The following is an 18,532-nucleotide window of genomic DNA, read 5'->3' on the forward strand; positions in this document are numbered from 1 at the left end:
TGCAGGATTCTTTAAAATAAAGGCTCCAAAGGGTGCTTTTTGCAGTGATGCTATATAGAAGAACCATTTTGGTTCCACAACGAACATTCCAGAGTTTTTTTTTTTCTTAGTGTGAAGAACATTTTAAAATTCTAAAAAGCCTTTTCTCACTATAAAGCACATTTTGCGGAATGGAAAGGTTCCATGAGGTTCTTAATGGAACCATCAAGGCCAATAAAGAACCTTAATTTTTAACAGTGCATCAGAAAGGGTACTTGAGTTTCTACACGGTTAGGACTCTTGAATTAAAGTCCAAGGAAACTGTGAGTATCCATTTAAAAAAAAAAAAAAAAAAAAGACAAATGTGAACCGTCAGAGGCTTCCCCAAGCAGGGAGGTCTGAAGTGCGTAAAAAAAATGCGGATTCCCTGGTGCCTCAAGAGTGGGGCGGTTTAGTTTCAGCCCCTCAGAAGACAGTAGAACAGCCGGGCCAGCCTGACTCAAACCCGCAGATAGTGATTGAGAGTGATGGTTAAATGGATTAGAGAGAAAGGGAGGGAGAGGGAGAGAGAGGGGAGGGAGATTTGCCATGAAGCTTTCTGCCCTTGAACACACAGGGCAAATCTGATCCAGTAAAGTAGACAGCACGCGCACTACAAGTCCATATTCTCACTTTTGGATACTTCGCACACACGCGCGCACGCACCCTCCTCCGGTAATTCAGCATCTCCTGCAGAAGTAGGGCACCGTCCTCCCGTGACGAACCGACAGAGTGAGCATTAAAAAAAACTCTCCGGCAGGGAGGAATAATAATAAAAAAACAAACACGGAAGAACCGCATCCTCGCTGCGGGAGGCGATGCCGTTTCGAGCGCTCGGGTGAGTCCATCTCAACTACTTCAGCAACCCGGATGAACGCGGCTCCCGTTTCAGAAACGAGCCTGTCAAAGCCTCTCACTTTTGATTAATGTTTGAAAGCCCAAAAAGTTGAGTCTAAACGTAAAAGCAGCTCTCTTACCGAGTTGCACCGCGGAACGTGTTATATCGGAGCTCCGTCTCGCAGTTCCTCATCTTCACAGGCGGGACGCGCGCGCGACACACCCCGTCCACTCTGCAGAGGGAAGGCGATTTAAAACTGTTATCTGATGCTAAACTACCACACTTAGCAACTTTAGTCACGGTTTGTGTCACATTGCGGATGTTGGATTACCTCCAGGGTGTGTACGAGGAATATCGATGCTTGTTTGAGAGTGTGTGGAGAGGAGTAGCCTGTTCTGTCAGCGAGTGGAACTTGTGCGTTTTCACGTGAGGCAAAACACAAATATAATATCTAACAGTTTTAATTACTTTTCTATGCTGAATGAATCACTGAAATGATCGGACTGGTGGTGAATGAAGAATTAAAAACACCAGGAGTGAGATTTTGCCGTTGTGTACTCTGCACTGTAAATATGAGGTATTTGAGGTAAAAACTGGTATTGGAGTTGTGGCTGCCACGGTGACGATATTGCAATCATTACGGTAACACTAAATATTGTAGTAGTAATGTACATATAATATGTTTTTTTTTTTATAAAGTACATATAATATACAGCTCTGGAAAAAACTAAGAGACCACTTAACATTGATTTCTCAATGTTAAGTGGTCTCTTAATTTTTTTTTCAGAGCTGTATAAATAATGTACATTAACCAACCTACAGTATTTGCACTATATATTAAATGCACTTAAAGTTCACAAGAATTGGTCTCTTAAAGGCAATGCCAAAGCTCAGTGTTACCTGTAAATGAAATAACATTAACATGAAATGTAAATAAATACAAACTTTACAAATGTAATGCTTTGTGCAGGGAATTCTTTAAACAATATTTGACCTAAAAGTATATGCTTTACGGAGTTGAATATAATATATGAAATAAAAAATAAGAATTGTCTGTTAAAATATTATGTTTTCTAAGCTACCCTATCTTATTTTTGACTTGAATAAAACCAGTTTATTCAATATTTACATTACCTGACAAAATATTTGTACATGCACTGCATTTGCAAGCTTTGAAATTGAAGCCATCACTATGTGCGTATCTGCACATGCGAGACCATTCCTCACTCCTCCCTTTTCCCAATGGAAACGTGGTTCATTCAGGAAACTATTTAACATACAATATCAGTATGCATAGTATCTGCCTAATATATAATGCACATCCCCTTCTCTGCTCTTACTTGAAGTCTTATATAATTTCAGTCTGTTAAATATGCGTGTGTGTGTGTGTGTGTGTGTGCATGTACCACGCATGTTCCTCACTCCAGACTCGTGTTGTATGCGAGATCAGCCATCTGTCCAGACTGGTGGTGGTTCACAGGATGACATGCAACGTCTGTTTAGGGGGGGTTTGGCAAATTAGACCATCAGCCGAAAGCATTGCTAGATGAAAAAAAAACAAAAACAGGCTGACATCAAGCGCTTGTGTGTGAGTGAAGAAAACAGCAGTGAAGTTAAGCACTGAACTGTGTGGTGTTTGCTTTCAGGACCACGGACAGCAGCTGCTGAAGTCTGAACGATGAGATCCGGCGGATGAGTTCGGAAAGGGGATACACACCTCATGTGTGGGACGCAGACCTTCAGAACATAAATATGCTCTGTGCTGACGCAGTCCAGGAGCTGCTATGGATGTAAGTCCGAGTAGAAGCACCAGCACCTTTGACCCAGCGCACCAGGACAGTGTCCAAACACACAGAAGTAAGACTTGCCCTCTCAGTGCAAACAATACACACGACAATAAACTTGCTTTGCAAGAATTCCCCTCAACCTCATAACAGCAAAACACGTTTATGCACATTTATTTCTTTATATCTGACCCTTTTCCTCTTGGAGTAAGCGAAAGCATGACTGTGGCAAAGTTATGGGATGCTTTAACCTGACCACAGCTGCCGTTCCATGTTAACGCGTCCCACCTCTGAACCCACGGTGGTCCCTTTCCCGTTTCTCCGGACCTTCGGAAACCCCCTCTCGGTCACGTGCCTGCCATGCGTGCACGCGCGGGACTCCTCTACCTGCTGGTGCACGTGCTGGCGAGAGCCCGAGGCCAGTACGACCTGTGCAAGTCCCTCGTGAGCACGGACGAAGGCGCCGTGTGGGAGCATTACGCGTGCCAACCCAAAGCCCAGTTCATGAAGGAGTACATGCGGATCCGCGTCGAGCCGCCGGGCATCACCTGTGGGAACCCGCCGGAGAGATTCTGCACTCTGGTGAGTCCTCTGGGAAATATGATGTTATTAATAATGTGGAGGAAACTATGCTTAAAAATCCAGTATGCATCAAATCTCCCATGAACGATATACACTAGCGTCTAAAAGATTTTTTCTTTACTTTTCTGAAAAGAAATTCATATTTTTATTCAGCAAGGATGCATCGAATTGATCATTTATAATGCTACAAAAGATTCTATTTCAAATAAATGCTGTTCATTTGAACTTTATAGTCATCAAAGAATCCTGAAAAGAAAGTTTTCACAAAAATATGAAGGGGTTTTCAACAGTGATGATGATAAAATTGAGTTTGAGCAGCAAATCAGCATATTAAGCCCGTAGGAACTTTCCCCAGGAACTAGGGACTTTGGGTGGTTCTCTGTGTGTTTCGACCGCAGGAACCAAGGTCGAAAATTAAGTTCCGGGTAAAAATGTCCACCTCAAAAAGTCCCTGCTCGTGAGGTAGTACTTTTTCAAAGTTCAGGAACTTTCGGGGTGGGACATGCTGATTGGTTGACTTCACGCTAGGGCTGTGCGATATTGAAGAAAAATGTGATATGCGATATCCTTGTTAAATAATGCGATATTCGATATGCGATACGATATTGCTTTAAGTGAGTAAAATCTATTTCTTTCCCCCAACTGATATCTTCAAGCATAACCGACTGTGTTTACATGAATACTCATCAAGACATTTTGACATAACTGTGTGTGTATTTGACATTTCGAGAGTGTAACAAGACACAAAAAGAGAACGTCTTGTGCACACGTTTCGGTGTGTGTGTCAGACAGCGCGAGACTGCAAGGAGTTGTTTTTCGCAAGTTATTGCGTTTAATAACTCTTTTTAACGTCAAGCAAGTCACATAAGTAACAGTCGTGTGCTCAGTCTATGCTCTGCTATATGCATCGACCTAAAACGTACACTTTTCACAATGTTGAAATAGCCTATTAAAATCATTCAGATATTGTGTGCCCTTGCGATATGCATATTGCGATATGTACATTTCCGATATTTCGATATATTGCGCAGCCCTACTTCACGCAGCATTTTATTTCAACCACCATTTTAAAAAATCTCTTGTGGTGCGTGCAGTAAAAGTTGTTTGCTATTCGAATAAACAATGCAGTTTAAAAAATACGACCGATGGACTGGTGACTAGGTTCAGGCTTTATTAAAGTGCTCGTGAATTGAGAAATCAACTTTCCCTTGAGCTTTTGATATATAAAAGGTCATGGTAATATAAGAATATCCTGTACGGTTCAGAGCTGAAAACGTCCTTGTTAGTCAAAGAAAAGCTTTTATTGACAGCTGGCTCAGTGAACGATCGATCTGCGAATGTGCAAAACTGTTATCCAATCATAGCAGTGGGCGTTTAAATGCGGCACACCCATAAAAACCGAGCGTTCCAGTAGCTAGGCTCAAAACCAGGGTAGAAAATAGCCTATTACTTATTCATTACGAATGTAAAAAACACACCGCAAACGTCATAAGTTGACCTCAGAGCATCATTTTTTTAAAGCCAGTTCATGACCCCTTTAAGCTTATATGCAGAGGACGAAATCCAGCGGGAACTGAAAATTCATGCGCAGTCCTACGTCACCGGACTAATCTTGGAAACACAGACAGCAACAGATCTGGGGGGAAAAAGTTCCTGGGACAAATTGTTCCAGGTAATTTCGGTGGAAACGGGGCTTTAGAAAGATTTTCTGAAGGATCATGTGACACTGAAAACTGGAGTAATGATGCTGAAAATTCAGCTTTGCATCAAAGAAATAAATTACATTTTAAAATATATTTAAATAGAAAATCAGTATTTTAAATTGGAATAATATTTCACAATATTACTGTTTTTACGGTATTTTTGATCAAATAAATGCAGCCTTGGTGAGCAGAAGAGACTTCTTTTAAAACATTAAAAAAATCTTACCTCACACTAATGAATCAGTGTAGGAGTTCTGAGAAATCAAACACAAGAAAGGCTAACACTTTATTTTAAGCTGACATGGTTACACATTAATACATGTATTTACTATAACAGGAAATTATGCATAATTACAAGTAACTAACCCCAAACATAACCCTATAGTAAGTACATCAATCAAAATCAATCAAAATTGTATTTATATAGCAGAATAAATACAACAGTAGTTGGCCATTGTGCTGTACAAGAGGATAAATACATAAATATAATAATGCAATAATAAAATGAGTTTACATCAGAAGCACTAATTTGAAATCTTTAAAATCAATATAAAAAAAAAAAATAAAAAAAAAATACAGTTGTAAGCCTGAGAGAAAAAGTAGGTTTTCAACTAAGATTTAAATTCAGACTCTGTGGATACTAATCTTAATGAAAGAGGAAGACTATTCCACAATTTTGGACCAATAATAGAAAAAGTACATGTAGTTAATTAATATTAACTATACTTATATATACTTACTAAAGGGTTAGGGTTTGGTTAAGGGTTAGTTGCATGTAATTATGCACAATTTAATATCTATTTGTAACATATGTAACAAGGAAACTGTAAAGTAAAGTGTTATTGACCCCAAAAACATATCAGATTGACATATTGAAAAACAACCCGAAATAGTAGACCACCCGGGCAACTTTGGCCTGCTTTTGTCAACATGCCATGATCGGGGGACAGACTAATTCTAATCCTGCATACTATTTAGGACAGATAGTGTGTGAAATAGGGAAGTAGGGTGGGATATAAATACACAACATGCTAATTCCTGCTTCTCACAACCAGAAGTTCGAAGTTTACGTGTCACATGGTCAGCAGGCGTGACAGTGATGTGTTTCTTCCTGCATGCCTTTTCTGCTCATTAGCCGGGCAAAGACAATTAATTAAGTGACGTAATGTTTTCCCAGTAGTCGTAACTGACTTTCCTATAAGCTAGTAAGTGGGCGCTCACCACGTTAAGATTACTGCTTACCAGTCGCACTCATTCATTTGATTAACTGCTTGTGCATTGAGTTTGCATACACTGAAGAAAAAAGGGTGTAAAAACAAATTTCACTCAGAATTTGCTAGTACATTTCACTGTTAATGGCAAAGAAACTGCAAACATTAAAGGACAACTCCGGTGAAAAATGAACCTAGGGGTAATTAACACATGGTTACCGAGTAGATTGTTCTCTGGGATGCGTTTTCATGAAAATCGAATGTAAAGAGTTTTATCTCTAAAAACAGATGAGCTTATAACGCTAGTATATGGGGCATAGAATAAGTAAAATAAATCGCTAGTTAATACCACTAACAAGGCTCAAAATAGCCTCACACTAACACGGTAGCATAATGAGGGTCCCTACATGCAAACCGAAGCATTGAGAACTTTGTAAGTGTACAAACAGTTTAATAAGAAGATACTTTATAAAGACAGTCCATTACGCCAGGGATGCACGTTAACTTTTTTTGCACAAAGCACTGGTGCTACAGAGGTTGAAAGTTTTGTAGCACAGCCCACAAAATTGTAGCACATGTATAAAACGTCTGTTACCATGTCTGAAAAATGCAAAAAGTGCTATACAAAACAAATATTTAAGAATAAAAATAATAATAACAATTATTATTATTATTATTATATTTTACAGAAAACATAAATCATTAGAAAGGTCTAAGGTTTTATAATAAAATATTAAATTATGATCAAAAAATGTGTGACTGTAATGTCTTAATTTTTGTCTTATTCACTGAGAAAGAAAAAAAAGTACTGTACATGTCTCTACACCGCGAATCTATAACTGTACCACAGAATATTATAAAATAATATAGGCCTAATTTCTGCCTCATTCTGTGATGTGAAGCCTGTCAGATTACAAAAGTAGGTTATTTCAAACACTCGATTAAATGTTCTCTTTTGTTGGACAACAGGTTTGTAAATCTCTCACATTACAAGTTTGTTGCTTTTTCTAATGCACATTAAGGGCTTTAACCCTGGGCGCGTTTGCTGTGGTCATGTCCAAACGCCATTGTTCCCGGCGTCTGGTTTCACACTCAACTTGATTCTATCGAACCCTGGTGCACTTGTTCATCTTACGTCATCAAAAATGTGAACGCCGTATGAAAGAAAACACACTGCCGTAAATATATTGTGTTTTTATTAAGGTTGCACTTCTTCCTGAACAAATGCGCACCCGAGTCCGTGTTGCTTTCACATTCACGTAAATCGCGACACAGTTCGAGTGCCACCTCCTTCAGAGTCTCGGGTCTGGTAACCCGGTGCGCACCGAGCCCGAGATTGACAGCTTTTACATTAGCAATTTTTCATGCAAACCGTGCAACCTTTTCGAACTAAAATGCCAATGACTCCATCTCACAGTGCATGCAGAGATAGATCAGCATTTATTGCGAACCGATCGATCCGCCCTGAACAGTGCTGCGCTTCATCTGCACATATATTTATTTATTTATTTAAAGCTACACTGTGTGATATTTTCCCCCATCTAGCGGTGAAAAGGTATATGACCATCCAGTCAATATTAGTTTCTCTTCCTCTCAATTCCGATTTCGTTTTAACTCCTACGGTGGCCAATTTAGTCCAAGATTAACATGGCTTCCAGTTCGACCTCGTCCACATTCGACACGGTGCCATCGAGTGTTAAAACGCGAAAGGCGAAGCTTGAATTTACGGGTATGTCCCTCTTTGGCTAATGTGCTTTCAAGATGGAGGGGCAACATGGCGACCTGCATTCGAACCCCTCACCCGTATGTATTTTCAATGGCATATTATAAACTTACGAGAATACATTAATGAGCACATATATTTTTGAAAGAACTAAGTGTTTTTAGCTAAGAATAAACAAAAAAAGTTACACAATGTGATTTTGATAATTTCACAAAGACAAATCTCGATTTTGGTTTGATTTCAGTCAATCGTGCAGCTCTAGATTAACCTCACACGAGCACAAAACAAATTCTCCCTTCACTCAAACTTTCTCTCTCTCACATGCTAAACTGTATCGCACGCGTGCTACTGGGGTAAATATATTCATCGCACAGACCGATTTTTTGTCGCACTGTACAGCACAGACACGAGCCATCTTGGAAAACAGTCTCGACAAGTCGAGCCACGAAGTGATGAGCTGTGACTTGGAATCTCATATGGTCCGTTGTTTCCGGAAGAAAGCACTGAACGCAACAGAGAAAATAAATGAATACAAATATTACTGAACTGCAACAGAGACTAGTGCTTCCAAAGGATACACACTGAAGAGATGGCGGATTATTCAACCGTGGCTCGACTTGTGGAGACTGTTTTCCAAGATGGCCCCTGTCTGTATATGCGTAATGTTCTGTCTTCATAAAGTATCTTCATATTAAACAGTTTGAACACTTAGAAAGTTCTCAATGCTTTGGTTGCATGTAGGGACCCTCATTATGCTACCGTGTTAGTGTGAGGCTATTTTGAGGCTTGTTAGTGGTATTAATAGCGATTTAATTTGACCTATTCTATGCCCCATATACTTGCGTTATAAGCTAATCTGTTTTTAGAGATAAAACTCTTTACATTCGATTTTCATGAAAACGCATCCCAGGTAACCATGTGTTAATAACCCTTAAGTAGTTGTCCTTTAAGTTAAACGTGAAAATCTGAAGTAGAAGACTGAAATAGATGTTCTTGTAAAACGTACTCCAATAATCTGGGCACTGAAAAGTGTCATGTGATCGGGGTTGGAGTTGACGTCATTCACCACTGTCACTTTTTCAATGGCATACGACTTGCATTGACAGGGGAATATTCGATCTGTCCGCTTACATGGCGGACGCAAACACACGTATCCGATTCATATCAGATTTATTTCCACATATGTATGAGGCCTGAAACCTATCTGAGAATATCGGAATCCATGTGCTTTTTTCCTGCTTACATGTTCTTGGGTCATATCTGATTTGTGCCACATGGGACGGAATTGGGTCACTTGAACCACAGCCCCTTTCCCAACTGGTAGTCCTTAGTTAAAGGGATATTCAGTTCCCAGTTACTGCTGTGCAAACACACCAAAAAGCGGGTACTTCCGCCATTAGTTCTAGGATCTATGAAAGCCCCTCGTGTAATGTAAATGCGGCCTCAGTACCTGGGATGGGACGGACCTCAGGCAGATGTTTCCGGTTTGTTCCCCGATCCATTTTTTGACCACCAGCCACGTGGCCCATGCAAACTAAGCAGGGCTTGTAGAACGGTGCCAACCTGTGCCCATCATGGGGGCGGAGGTTTTGAAGCAGCGTTAATTTGAGCAGGATCTGCCATGCGGGTCACCGACCGCAGCAGAAAAAATGCAGCTGAGGTCAGCATGCGTGGAGAGCAGAAGGCTGAGGTGTTGTTTACCCACGTGGGTTAGTTGGCAGAGTCCGGCTCACAGGAACAGAGGACCGCAGGGTCAGCAGGTTATTCTCAAGGGCAAGGAGGTCATGTGGTGCACCTTGAGATTATGATGAAAACATCATACAATCAAATGATATCCCATAACAATCAAAATATATCCCATCAGTCAATGAGTTCTGTTAGTAAAAGAGTCAAATAAAATATATATATATATTGTGGGTGGTTGCCAAGGTGTTGCTATGCAGTTGTTCTAGGTGGTTTCTAGGTTGTTTCTTCCTGTCTGGCGCAGAGAGAACAAGAGCATAATTAGATACTGGTGTCAAGGGAAAAGAGGTAATACAACACTGATCAAATTCCAGACACTGCAATGTCGTACACAGACACACGCGCACAAACTTCGTTCACTTCAGATGATTATGAAGGAATTGAGACTTTTCACAATGAAGTTGCTGATGGGACTCTGCAGGGGAAAAAAAACAGACAGTTATTGGTCTCGCATAAGAGCCGGAAATGGACAGAGCTCTCACACACTTAACAGTTAATGACCTGTTTAATGTTATAGGTTAAAGGAGCCCCATTTTCTCATACTCTCTCTCTCACACACATTTAGACACACACACTTAAAGGGATAGTTCACCTAAAAATCACAATTATGTTATTCACTCACCCTTGGAATATGGTGCTCAAATTGTATGACTAGCTTTTTGGGTTATTTACACTGGAAAATGTAGATTCTTACTTAAACCCAGACTGGAAAAGCTAACACACACACACTCAGACATTTACACAAACACAATTTAAAGCAATAGTTCACCCAAAAATCATAATGTTGTCATAATTTACTGACTTTCATGCTGTTCCAAACTCACATGAGTTGGAATATGATGCTCAACTTGTATGTATACATACATATATATATATATATATTGTGGCATGCAATAGACTCTTACTTAAACCTGGACTGGAAATGCTAACACACACTCAGACAATAAGTGTTTTATTAAATGTGTATTTGTGTTGCTGTACGAATTATGTATGTATACTGCTGTCTACAAAAAGAATCGCCTTTTAGGACAATAAAGTTAACTCAACTCAACTCATTTACACAAACACAATTTAAAGCAATAGTTCACCCAAAAATCATAATTTTGTCATCATTTACTCACTTTCATGCTGTTCCAAACTCACATGAGTTGGAATATGATGCTCAACTTGTATGTATGACAACTTTTATTATACTTTTTGGTCATTTTTTTAAAAAGCTGATAGCATTTGTCCCAATTTACTGTCATTGCCTTTTACAAAACATCTCCTTTTATGTTTTATGGTGTGTAAATCATGACAGAATTAGAATTTTTTGGATAAACTTAACCTTTAAATTCCCCTAGATCATTTTTTTTTTTTTATATATTGTGGCATGCAATAGATTCTTACTTAAACCTGGACTGGAAATGCTAACACACACTCACACATACACAAACAAACACAATTTTAAGGCATAGTTCACCTAAAAATGATAATTTTGTCATAATTTACTGACTTTCATGCCGTTCTAAACTCGCATGAGTTGGAATATGGAGCTCAACTTGTATGTATGACTACTTTTATTATACTTTTATGATGCTTTTTGGTCATTTTATTTAAAAGACTGATAGCATTTGTCCCAATTTACTGTCAGTGCCTTCTGCAAAACATCTCCTATGTTTTATGGTATGAAAATCATGACTTTTTGGATGAACTTTCCCTTTAAATTCCCCTAGATTCATTTTAAAAAAAAAATTTATATTGTGGCATGCAATGGATTCTTACTTAAACCTGGACTGGAAATGCTAACACACACTCACACATACACAAACACAATTTAAAGGCATAGTTCACCTAAAAATTATAATTTTGTCATAATTAACTGAACATGCTGTTCAAAACTTGCACGATTTGGAATATGGCCCTCAAATTGCTTTTATGACAAATTTTATGGGGCTTTGGTCCCAATTTACTGTCATTGCATGGAAAAGAACAGTGTGAACATTCTGCAAAACATCTCCTTTTGTGTTTATGGCATGTAAATCATGAAAGAATTGTAATTTTTTGGTGCACTATCCCTTTAAACCCACCTAGATGGGTTTGTTTGAATATTGTGGCATGCAAAGTTACTTTGAAAATTGAGTCTCGTTGTGCTGGAGTCGGACGTTAATGGACTGGCCTCTGGAATGTTCCGCAGGTCATCCCAAGCTCTTTAATATTGATAGGGCCCTTAATGGTCCCGCAAGCAGACATCCACAGCGCGCCCGAACATTTTCCTTTTACATTCTAGACATGACGAGGTCGGGCAGGCTGGCACAGTCAGCACTTTACAACAGACGGGATCCTCCCTAGCATCTCTCCTTCCAAGAAAAGGACAAACGCAGATGACAGAGAAAAGCAGGGTGGAAAGCGAGTACTGTTAACCGACAGCCTGGTTAAAATTACCGCATTAAACTTTACATAAGGGGATCTTTTGAAATACAGTTTGTGTTATGAAAACATACAGTACGTTTCAGCACTCACAACTTCCTGTGCAGTCCAAAAAGAGCATCTATTAAAACTAAAATGCAACAATTTCTTATTCTAAACTTTCAAAATGTTCTGACTGTAGGCTAGATGAACTCATCAACACACGACTGTCCATGTTTGCACATTAATTAAACCTGACCCACACACCCACAAGGAGGAAGTAAGACTATAAAAACACTATTATTAGAGGACAAAAGTCATGAAAAGAAAGTTTGACATCATTTTGACCATTTTTGGCCAGGCTGTCATACAAAAATACACCGATCAGGCATAACATTATGATATTGTGTTGGTCCCCCTTTTGCTGTCAAAACAGGCCTGACCCGTGGCTTGCCTTCTTCCCATAGTGCATCTGGTGCCATGTGTTCCCCAGGTTAGCGACACACACGCACCCGGACATCCACGTGATGTGAAAGAAAATGTGGTTCATCAGACCAGGCCACCTTCTTCCTTTGCTCCGTGGTCCAGTTCTGATGCTTACGTGCCACTGTTGGCTCTTTCGGTGGTGGACAGGGGTCAGCATGGGCACCCTGACTGATCTGCGGCTATACCGCCCCATACATAACAAACTGTGATGCTCTGTGTATTCTGACACCTTTCTATCAGAACCAGCATTAACTTCTTGAGCAATTTGAGCTCCAGTAGCTCGTCTGTTTGATCGGACCACACGGGCCAGCCTTCGCTCCCCACGTGCATCAATGAGCCTTGGCCGCCCATGACCCTGTCGCCGGTTCACCACTGTTCCTCTTCCACTTTTGATAGAGACTGACCACTGCAGACCGGGAACACCCAACAAGAGCTGCAGTTTTGGAGATGCTCTGTGTTACTCAGTTCACCTGTCAGTGGTCATAATGTTATGCCTGATCGGTGTATTATGAACACATGCAAAAACAAGAGAGAACCAACAAAATGTACATTTTTCTAAGAGTGTTTTTTTTCCGCATAATAAAATAAAACCTGTAGCTGTAGTTTGCCCATTTTTTGCCAAATAATTTTGTCAGATAAATATCATAACCAAGTTTAGTGTTTTGTTCTTCCATCATATTTAAAATCTTTAAAAAATATTAAATATTTTCCTCATATTTAGATGGTTTAATCAAACTCATAGAGTCATTAAAAACAAATATCCCCTCCGGACATCACTTTTGGCCATGTATGTTTTAATGACCCTATATGATATATGAAATATGAGTACTAGTATTTGTCATATAGAGAAACTTAACATCCCAATGAATAAAAGTCCTGCCCTACATTTCTTTCTCTGTTTCACTCGGAAATATGTCAGATTACGCAAATGAGTTGCAAATATTATTTCATTCTGATGGTAATAATATCTCACATCTCACAACAGCTGCTCTTTTTCTAGTAGGTGTGAGTTAGTGTGTGTTTGAGTCCATTGCTGTGGTTGCATGCTTTGTGTGTGTGTGTGTGTATGTGTGTGTGTGTGTGTGTGTCCCAGTTTGTGCATTCTTCTGCCCAGGGTCCAAAATTAACACTCACTGAGCTGCATATGTGAGTAAAATGTCCTTTTCAGGGTTACTCCTCAGTTGGCTGGTAACAAATCAAACTGTCTACTAAACAGAACATCGGTCATGACTCAATTTTACAATTTTACCAGTGGAAATCTATATTTTAACCTATTTTTGTCTTTATAACACCATGTGGTGACAATATTTCTGACATAAAGCCACCAAAATCAAGATGTCTCTTTATGTTTATGTGACATCTGGCTTTTTTGTACAGTATATGATGCTGCTAATGTGATAATGACCTGCACTGGTTGTCACAATAATGCATGGAAGACAGCTAAATTAGTCCATTGTCATAGGTACAAAATATATTTGTAATAAAATAATGCAAAATACAGTTTCATGGCCAGTAATACATATTTAAAGCTAAAATCGTTCAATTCACCCACCTTTGGCAGATGTGACAAAAGTTTAAATATGGACCCTGTGGCATAGTTTTCTTTCAAGTCGTTTCTGAGTTGGTTCATATTATCCGGAAAGAAAAAAGGAGAGAGAGAGTGAGAGAACGAGAGAGAGAGATCCCTAATGATGGAGGAATCAGAGCTTAGTTCAGCGGAAAACGGGAGCACACACGCACACACACACACATTCAAACTAAATAAGCATGTGTTGTTCATGCATACACCTCTCTGAAAGTGCACAGCCACAATGCACATGCAACAATGAGATGTGTTAATTTGTGAACATATGTTTGGATGTGTATAAAAGTAAAAAAAAAACACTTGTGCTACACAACAGCGCTCTCTGATTTAGAGGCACAAATGAGCCAATGCTATAAATAGAAACGAGAGAGAGAGAGAGAGAGGCGGGAAGTGAAGAAGAAAGAGGGGGAGGAAACAGGAAGAAGGTAGAAGAGATATGACAGAATATAGAAAACAATGAGACGCTGCTTACGGTATGTTCAGAACAGAATACTAACTTATTGCTTACTGAACGTACTGTATACTGCCTACTTTTTAAAAATAATAAGTGAAACCCGTAGGCAATATCCCATTTCACAAAGTTGCATCTCGCTACGTTGCATGTTTAATATTTTCCACCATTAAATAATGCACAAAAAAACAACATGCTGTAAAGCTGAGCGAATCACATTATCCAAAATCAAATACTTCCCCACTTTATAGTATGCGAAAACTGTATAGTATGTCCGAGTAGTCAGTAGGCGAAAAGCTGCTTTCATTCCTACTTCCATACTCAAAATAAATAGTACATACGGGAACACTTTAGTAGGGGGAACACATATTCACTATTAACTAGGACTTTTGCCTCAAATAACTCCTAATTTACTGCTTATTAATAGTTAGTAAGGTAGTTTTTGTAGTGTTTAAGTTGAGGTATTAGGGATGTTGAATAAGGTCATGCAGAATAAGGCATTACCTCTTATGCCCAAAGTGTACTGCCTACGGAAAAAATCCTAATCAAATTACTAAGCAACCACTGAACACTCAAAAAAAAAATGATATGTTGGAATTACTTAATTTTTTTATGTCAACAGGTTCCACGTAATTGGGTTATGTTGGATTTAATTAACTTTGTTTATTTCAGTAAACTTACGTTTTTTAAGCAAGGTTAATTCAATGACATTTAGTTAAATCTGGTTAACATTCTTAATTTTGTCCAAAACTTTTAAGTTTAATTATTCTAAAATGAATATAAAAAAAACAAAACAAGCCAAATCAGTTCAATTGATTATTTTTTCCAACATTTACATGACCTTTTACAAGATTTTATTGGCTAGCCAGAAGATGGTTTTGTTACATCCATGGAATGCCCAAGTAGATGTTTTTTAACATTAACACAACTTGTATTGTTATTAGCAGGTCCTCACCCCAAGCACATGCTCTACACTTCACCACAACGGTAACCTCCAAAAACACTAACACAACAAAAACTTTTAAATACCAACATTACAAAACATTAAGTATTAAAAAGTCTCTCCATTTTCTCATCTGGTTAAAAATGCATCAAATAGCACTTTATTTAAACATTTACTCTCCGCATTCAGCCCCTTTGCAAAGCATGATGGGAAGTGAAAGTCCTGTTTGATTGGGTTACTTGATTGAAACATGCTATTTCAAAATGAAAACATCACATTATGTCAAAGAGTAGCGGTTTTAAGTCAGTTTAACATGAATCAATTACATTTGAAGCAGAAACCTGATATAATTGTGTTAAATCAAGATTAATTGCTTAAATAAAGTGAACAGCATCGAAAAGTTTTTTTTTTGAGTGAATGAAACAACACAAAATAGGTATCATTTTAAAGCTTTATGAACGTAACCATTTTGATCAACTCCTAACAAGTGCGGAGTAATTAAAACGGAGTGTACCGCCAGCGGGTGTCAACTAGCTACGAAGAATTGTTTTCATATTTTTCAAAACTACTCAACACAAAATAAGTGCAATTTGAAAGCTTAGAGTCTGAACTGTACAATGCATGTAGCCAAGTAACTCCTAACTAGTGCTGAGTTATTTGCTGATAAATAAAACAAAATGGTTTCAGAAAAGGCTACCTTGGTTCCAAATACTGTAACTTTTAAAAACTTTATTCGATCATCACAATTTTGATTCACAATTTGATCCATATGCAGCTCACAAGTAGTGGAAATTCACCAACAAAAAAAAGATCCTCCTACATTGTAAAAAAAATATTTAAAAAGTAAGTTAACTGGTTGCCTTAAAGGGGTGGTAAACCACGATTTCAGTATTCTAACTTTAGCTAGCGTGTAATGTTGCTGCTTGAGCATAAACAACATCTGCATAGTTACAACGTTCAAAGTTTAAAGCAAAGGGAGATATTTGCTTTTAAAGAAATCAGTTTCTAAGGACTACAGCAAACGGCCAGTAGGCGACTACAGACATTCCTCCAGGGTTGGTGACATCAACAGGCTCAATATTTACATAAACCCCTCCTCCGAGAATATTAAATAAGGGGGGGTGAGGCCATTTTGTATCGCGGCGCTGTTGTGGTTAGTAGGCTGGAGTGTTGTTGCCGCGATGCCAAGGAAACGCTGTTATTTTCATCCGGATTGCAGGTCTGGGGTACTTGCTCTGTTCAGCCTTCCTTGGGACGGGGGTGCGTTGCAGAGCGTTTAACATACAGCATGTTATATGCACATGTGTTTGAGTCAGCGGGGAATCAGGCGCGCAGGGCTCCCTGCAGCACATCTAACAGAGGAAAACATCCACCGTCTTCACGATTTCAATGCCGGATTTGCACAACGTCAGCTGCGTGAAAAAAACACTGCCGGTGCGTGGATGCACGACGCGCGCGCTGCACATTTCACGGAGGACAACTTCCACAAACTTGGCGAGTTCAATACAGGATATGCACAACGTCTGTCCTGAAAGCTGGATTTACAAACAGAAGCTGTTTATGGGCCACAACCTGTAAGTCTGATTTATTTTTCATCGATGTGTTTTCCTGTAATAGGTTGTAGCAAGGAAGTAAACAGATGACAACACTGTTCTGCAAACCAGTCTGTTAAATGCTCATTCATACTTAACGTTATCCGACGAACACCTAACGTTACAAACACTAACGTTAAAATCTCAACAGCGAACCTGGCATTAGTGTAAATGATTCTTTGATTAGAGCTTTTATGTATTGTTTATCTACAGGCTTGCTAAACATGGTTCTGTGTGTGATTTGGCTAACTTACTAGTTAAAGCCAGTGCTTAGTGTTCGTTTTGGGTTAGTTCTTGCGACAGATATTTGGCTATAATCGTTCTAAAAATACAAAAGTTAAAGTGCCATTCAGTAGCGATCACTATAGATCCGCAGTCTTTACTCATTAGGACTGAACAGGTTCTGCTCGATCATCTTCACTCAAATGTTCTGGGTCTGATTCGGGCTCATATGGTTTTATTGACGCCATTGTTTCTAATACTGACCAAAGCACAGCCTCCGGTAAAGGTAAGGGGCGTGACGTTTCCGACAAACGTGAACTAGGCGGTTAGCGAATCACAACACACTGGGCCAGCTAACCAATCTGAGCCCATCGCGTATTTTTGAGGGACTGGCTTCATACAACCCGGAAAGCATCAGACCGTTTTACAAGGAGGGACAGAGCAGTGTAGAATAAAGGTCAAATATATGAAAAATAAGGCAATTTTTTTTTAAACGAAGCATGAACACATGTTACAGTGCACCCCACAAACACAGTCAAGCCTTCAAAAGAATGTGTTTTACCACCCCTTTAACATTTTGAATTCATTGAAATAAAAAATGTTAGTTAATACAAGGAACATTTGAGAATCGACATCACCCTTAATTCAAATATTATTCAAAGATTATGTAAGCATATTGCGTAATTGTGTTTTATTTGTAGTAATGCATTGAAATATGCAAAATTGTGCTATTTTCATGATTTATCTTAAAACGTGGTTCAGATACAATATTTTGAGTTTCTATTTATTAAACCAATTTCCTTCATTGTATTAACAAAAATTTTTAATTTCAATGAACTAACCTGATTACTTACTTTTTTAAGTTAAACCAACAATATTTTTTACAGTGTACCTTATTTCCTTTCCATTGAACAGTTTTTTTATGAGCAGTTTCTCAGCATGAGAATTTTTTTTTTTAAAGTTTTCTATCAAACGATAGCAACCTTTTGACTCCCCTTGCTATAGTTTTGGAGTTATGAGTATTTACTGTTGTGTATGTCACTCAGAAAAACCAACTCTGAAAATGCCTTCAGGGCTAAAAGGCACAATATGTAAGATTTTTGGATTAATTTATCCAAAAACCACAAGAGCAATGTTATATATTTTCTTGCTTTGTGTACTTACATTATCCCAAATGTTTCCAAGAATGTTTAAATTCAAAGAAATAAGCCATTTAAACCAGGACACAGACTGTGTGTGTGCGTCGCCCATCAATGACATTAT

General features: G+C 38.7%; 1 protein-coding gene across 1 annotated transcript in view; it reads left to right on the forward strand.

Annotated features, from left to right (window-relative positions):
- Positions 1 to 593: 593 nt before the first annotated feature.
- ntng2b (netrin g2b) overlaps positions 594 to 18,532 on the forward strand; it is a 107,078-nt gene continuing 89,139 nt past the window's right edge. The window contains exons 1-2 of the mRNA XM_079834068.1: positions 594 to 856; positions 2,503 to 3,222. Coding sequence (XP_079690194.1) covers positions 3,001 to 3,222 — 222 coding nt within the window. The 5' untranslated portion in view covers positions 594 to 856; positions 2,503 to 3,000. The remainder of the gene's footprint in view (positions 857 to 2,502; positions 3,223 to 18,532) is intronic.

This window comes from Gobio gobio, assembly GCF_949357685.1.
Source record: "Gobio gobio genome assembly, chromosome: 14".
NCBI lineage: Eukaryota > Metazoa > Chordata > Actinopteri > Cypriniformes > Gobionidae > Gobio > Gobio gobio.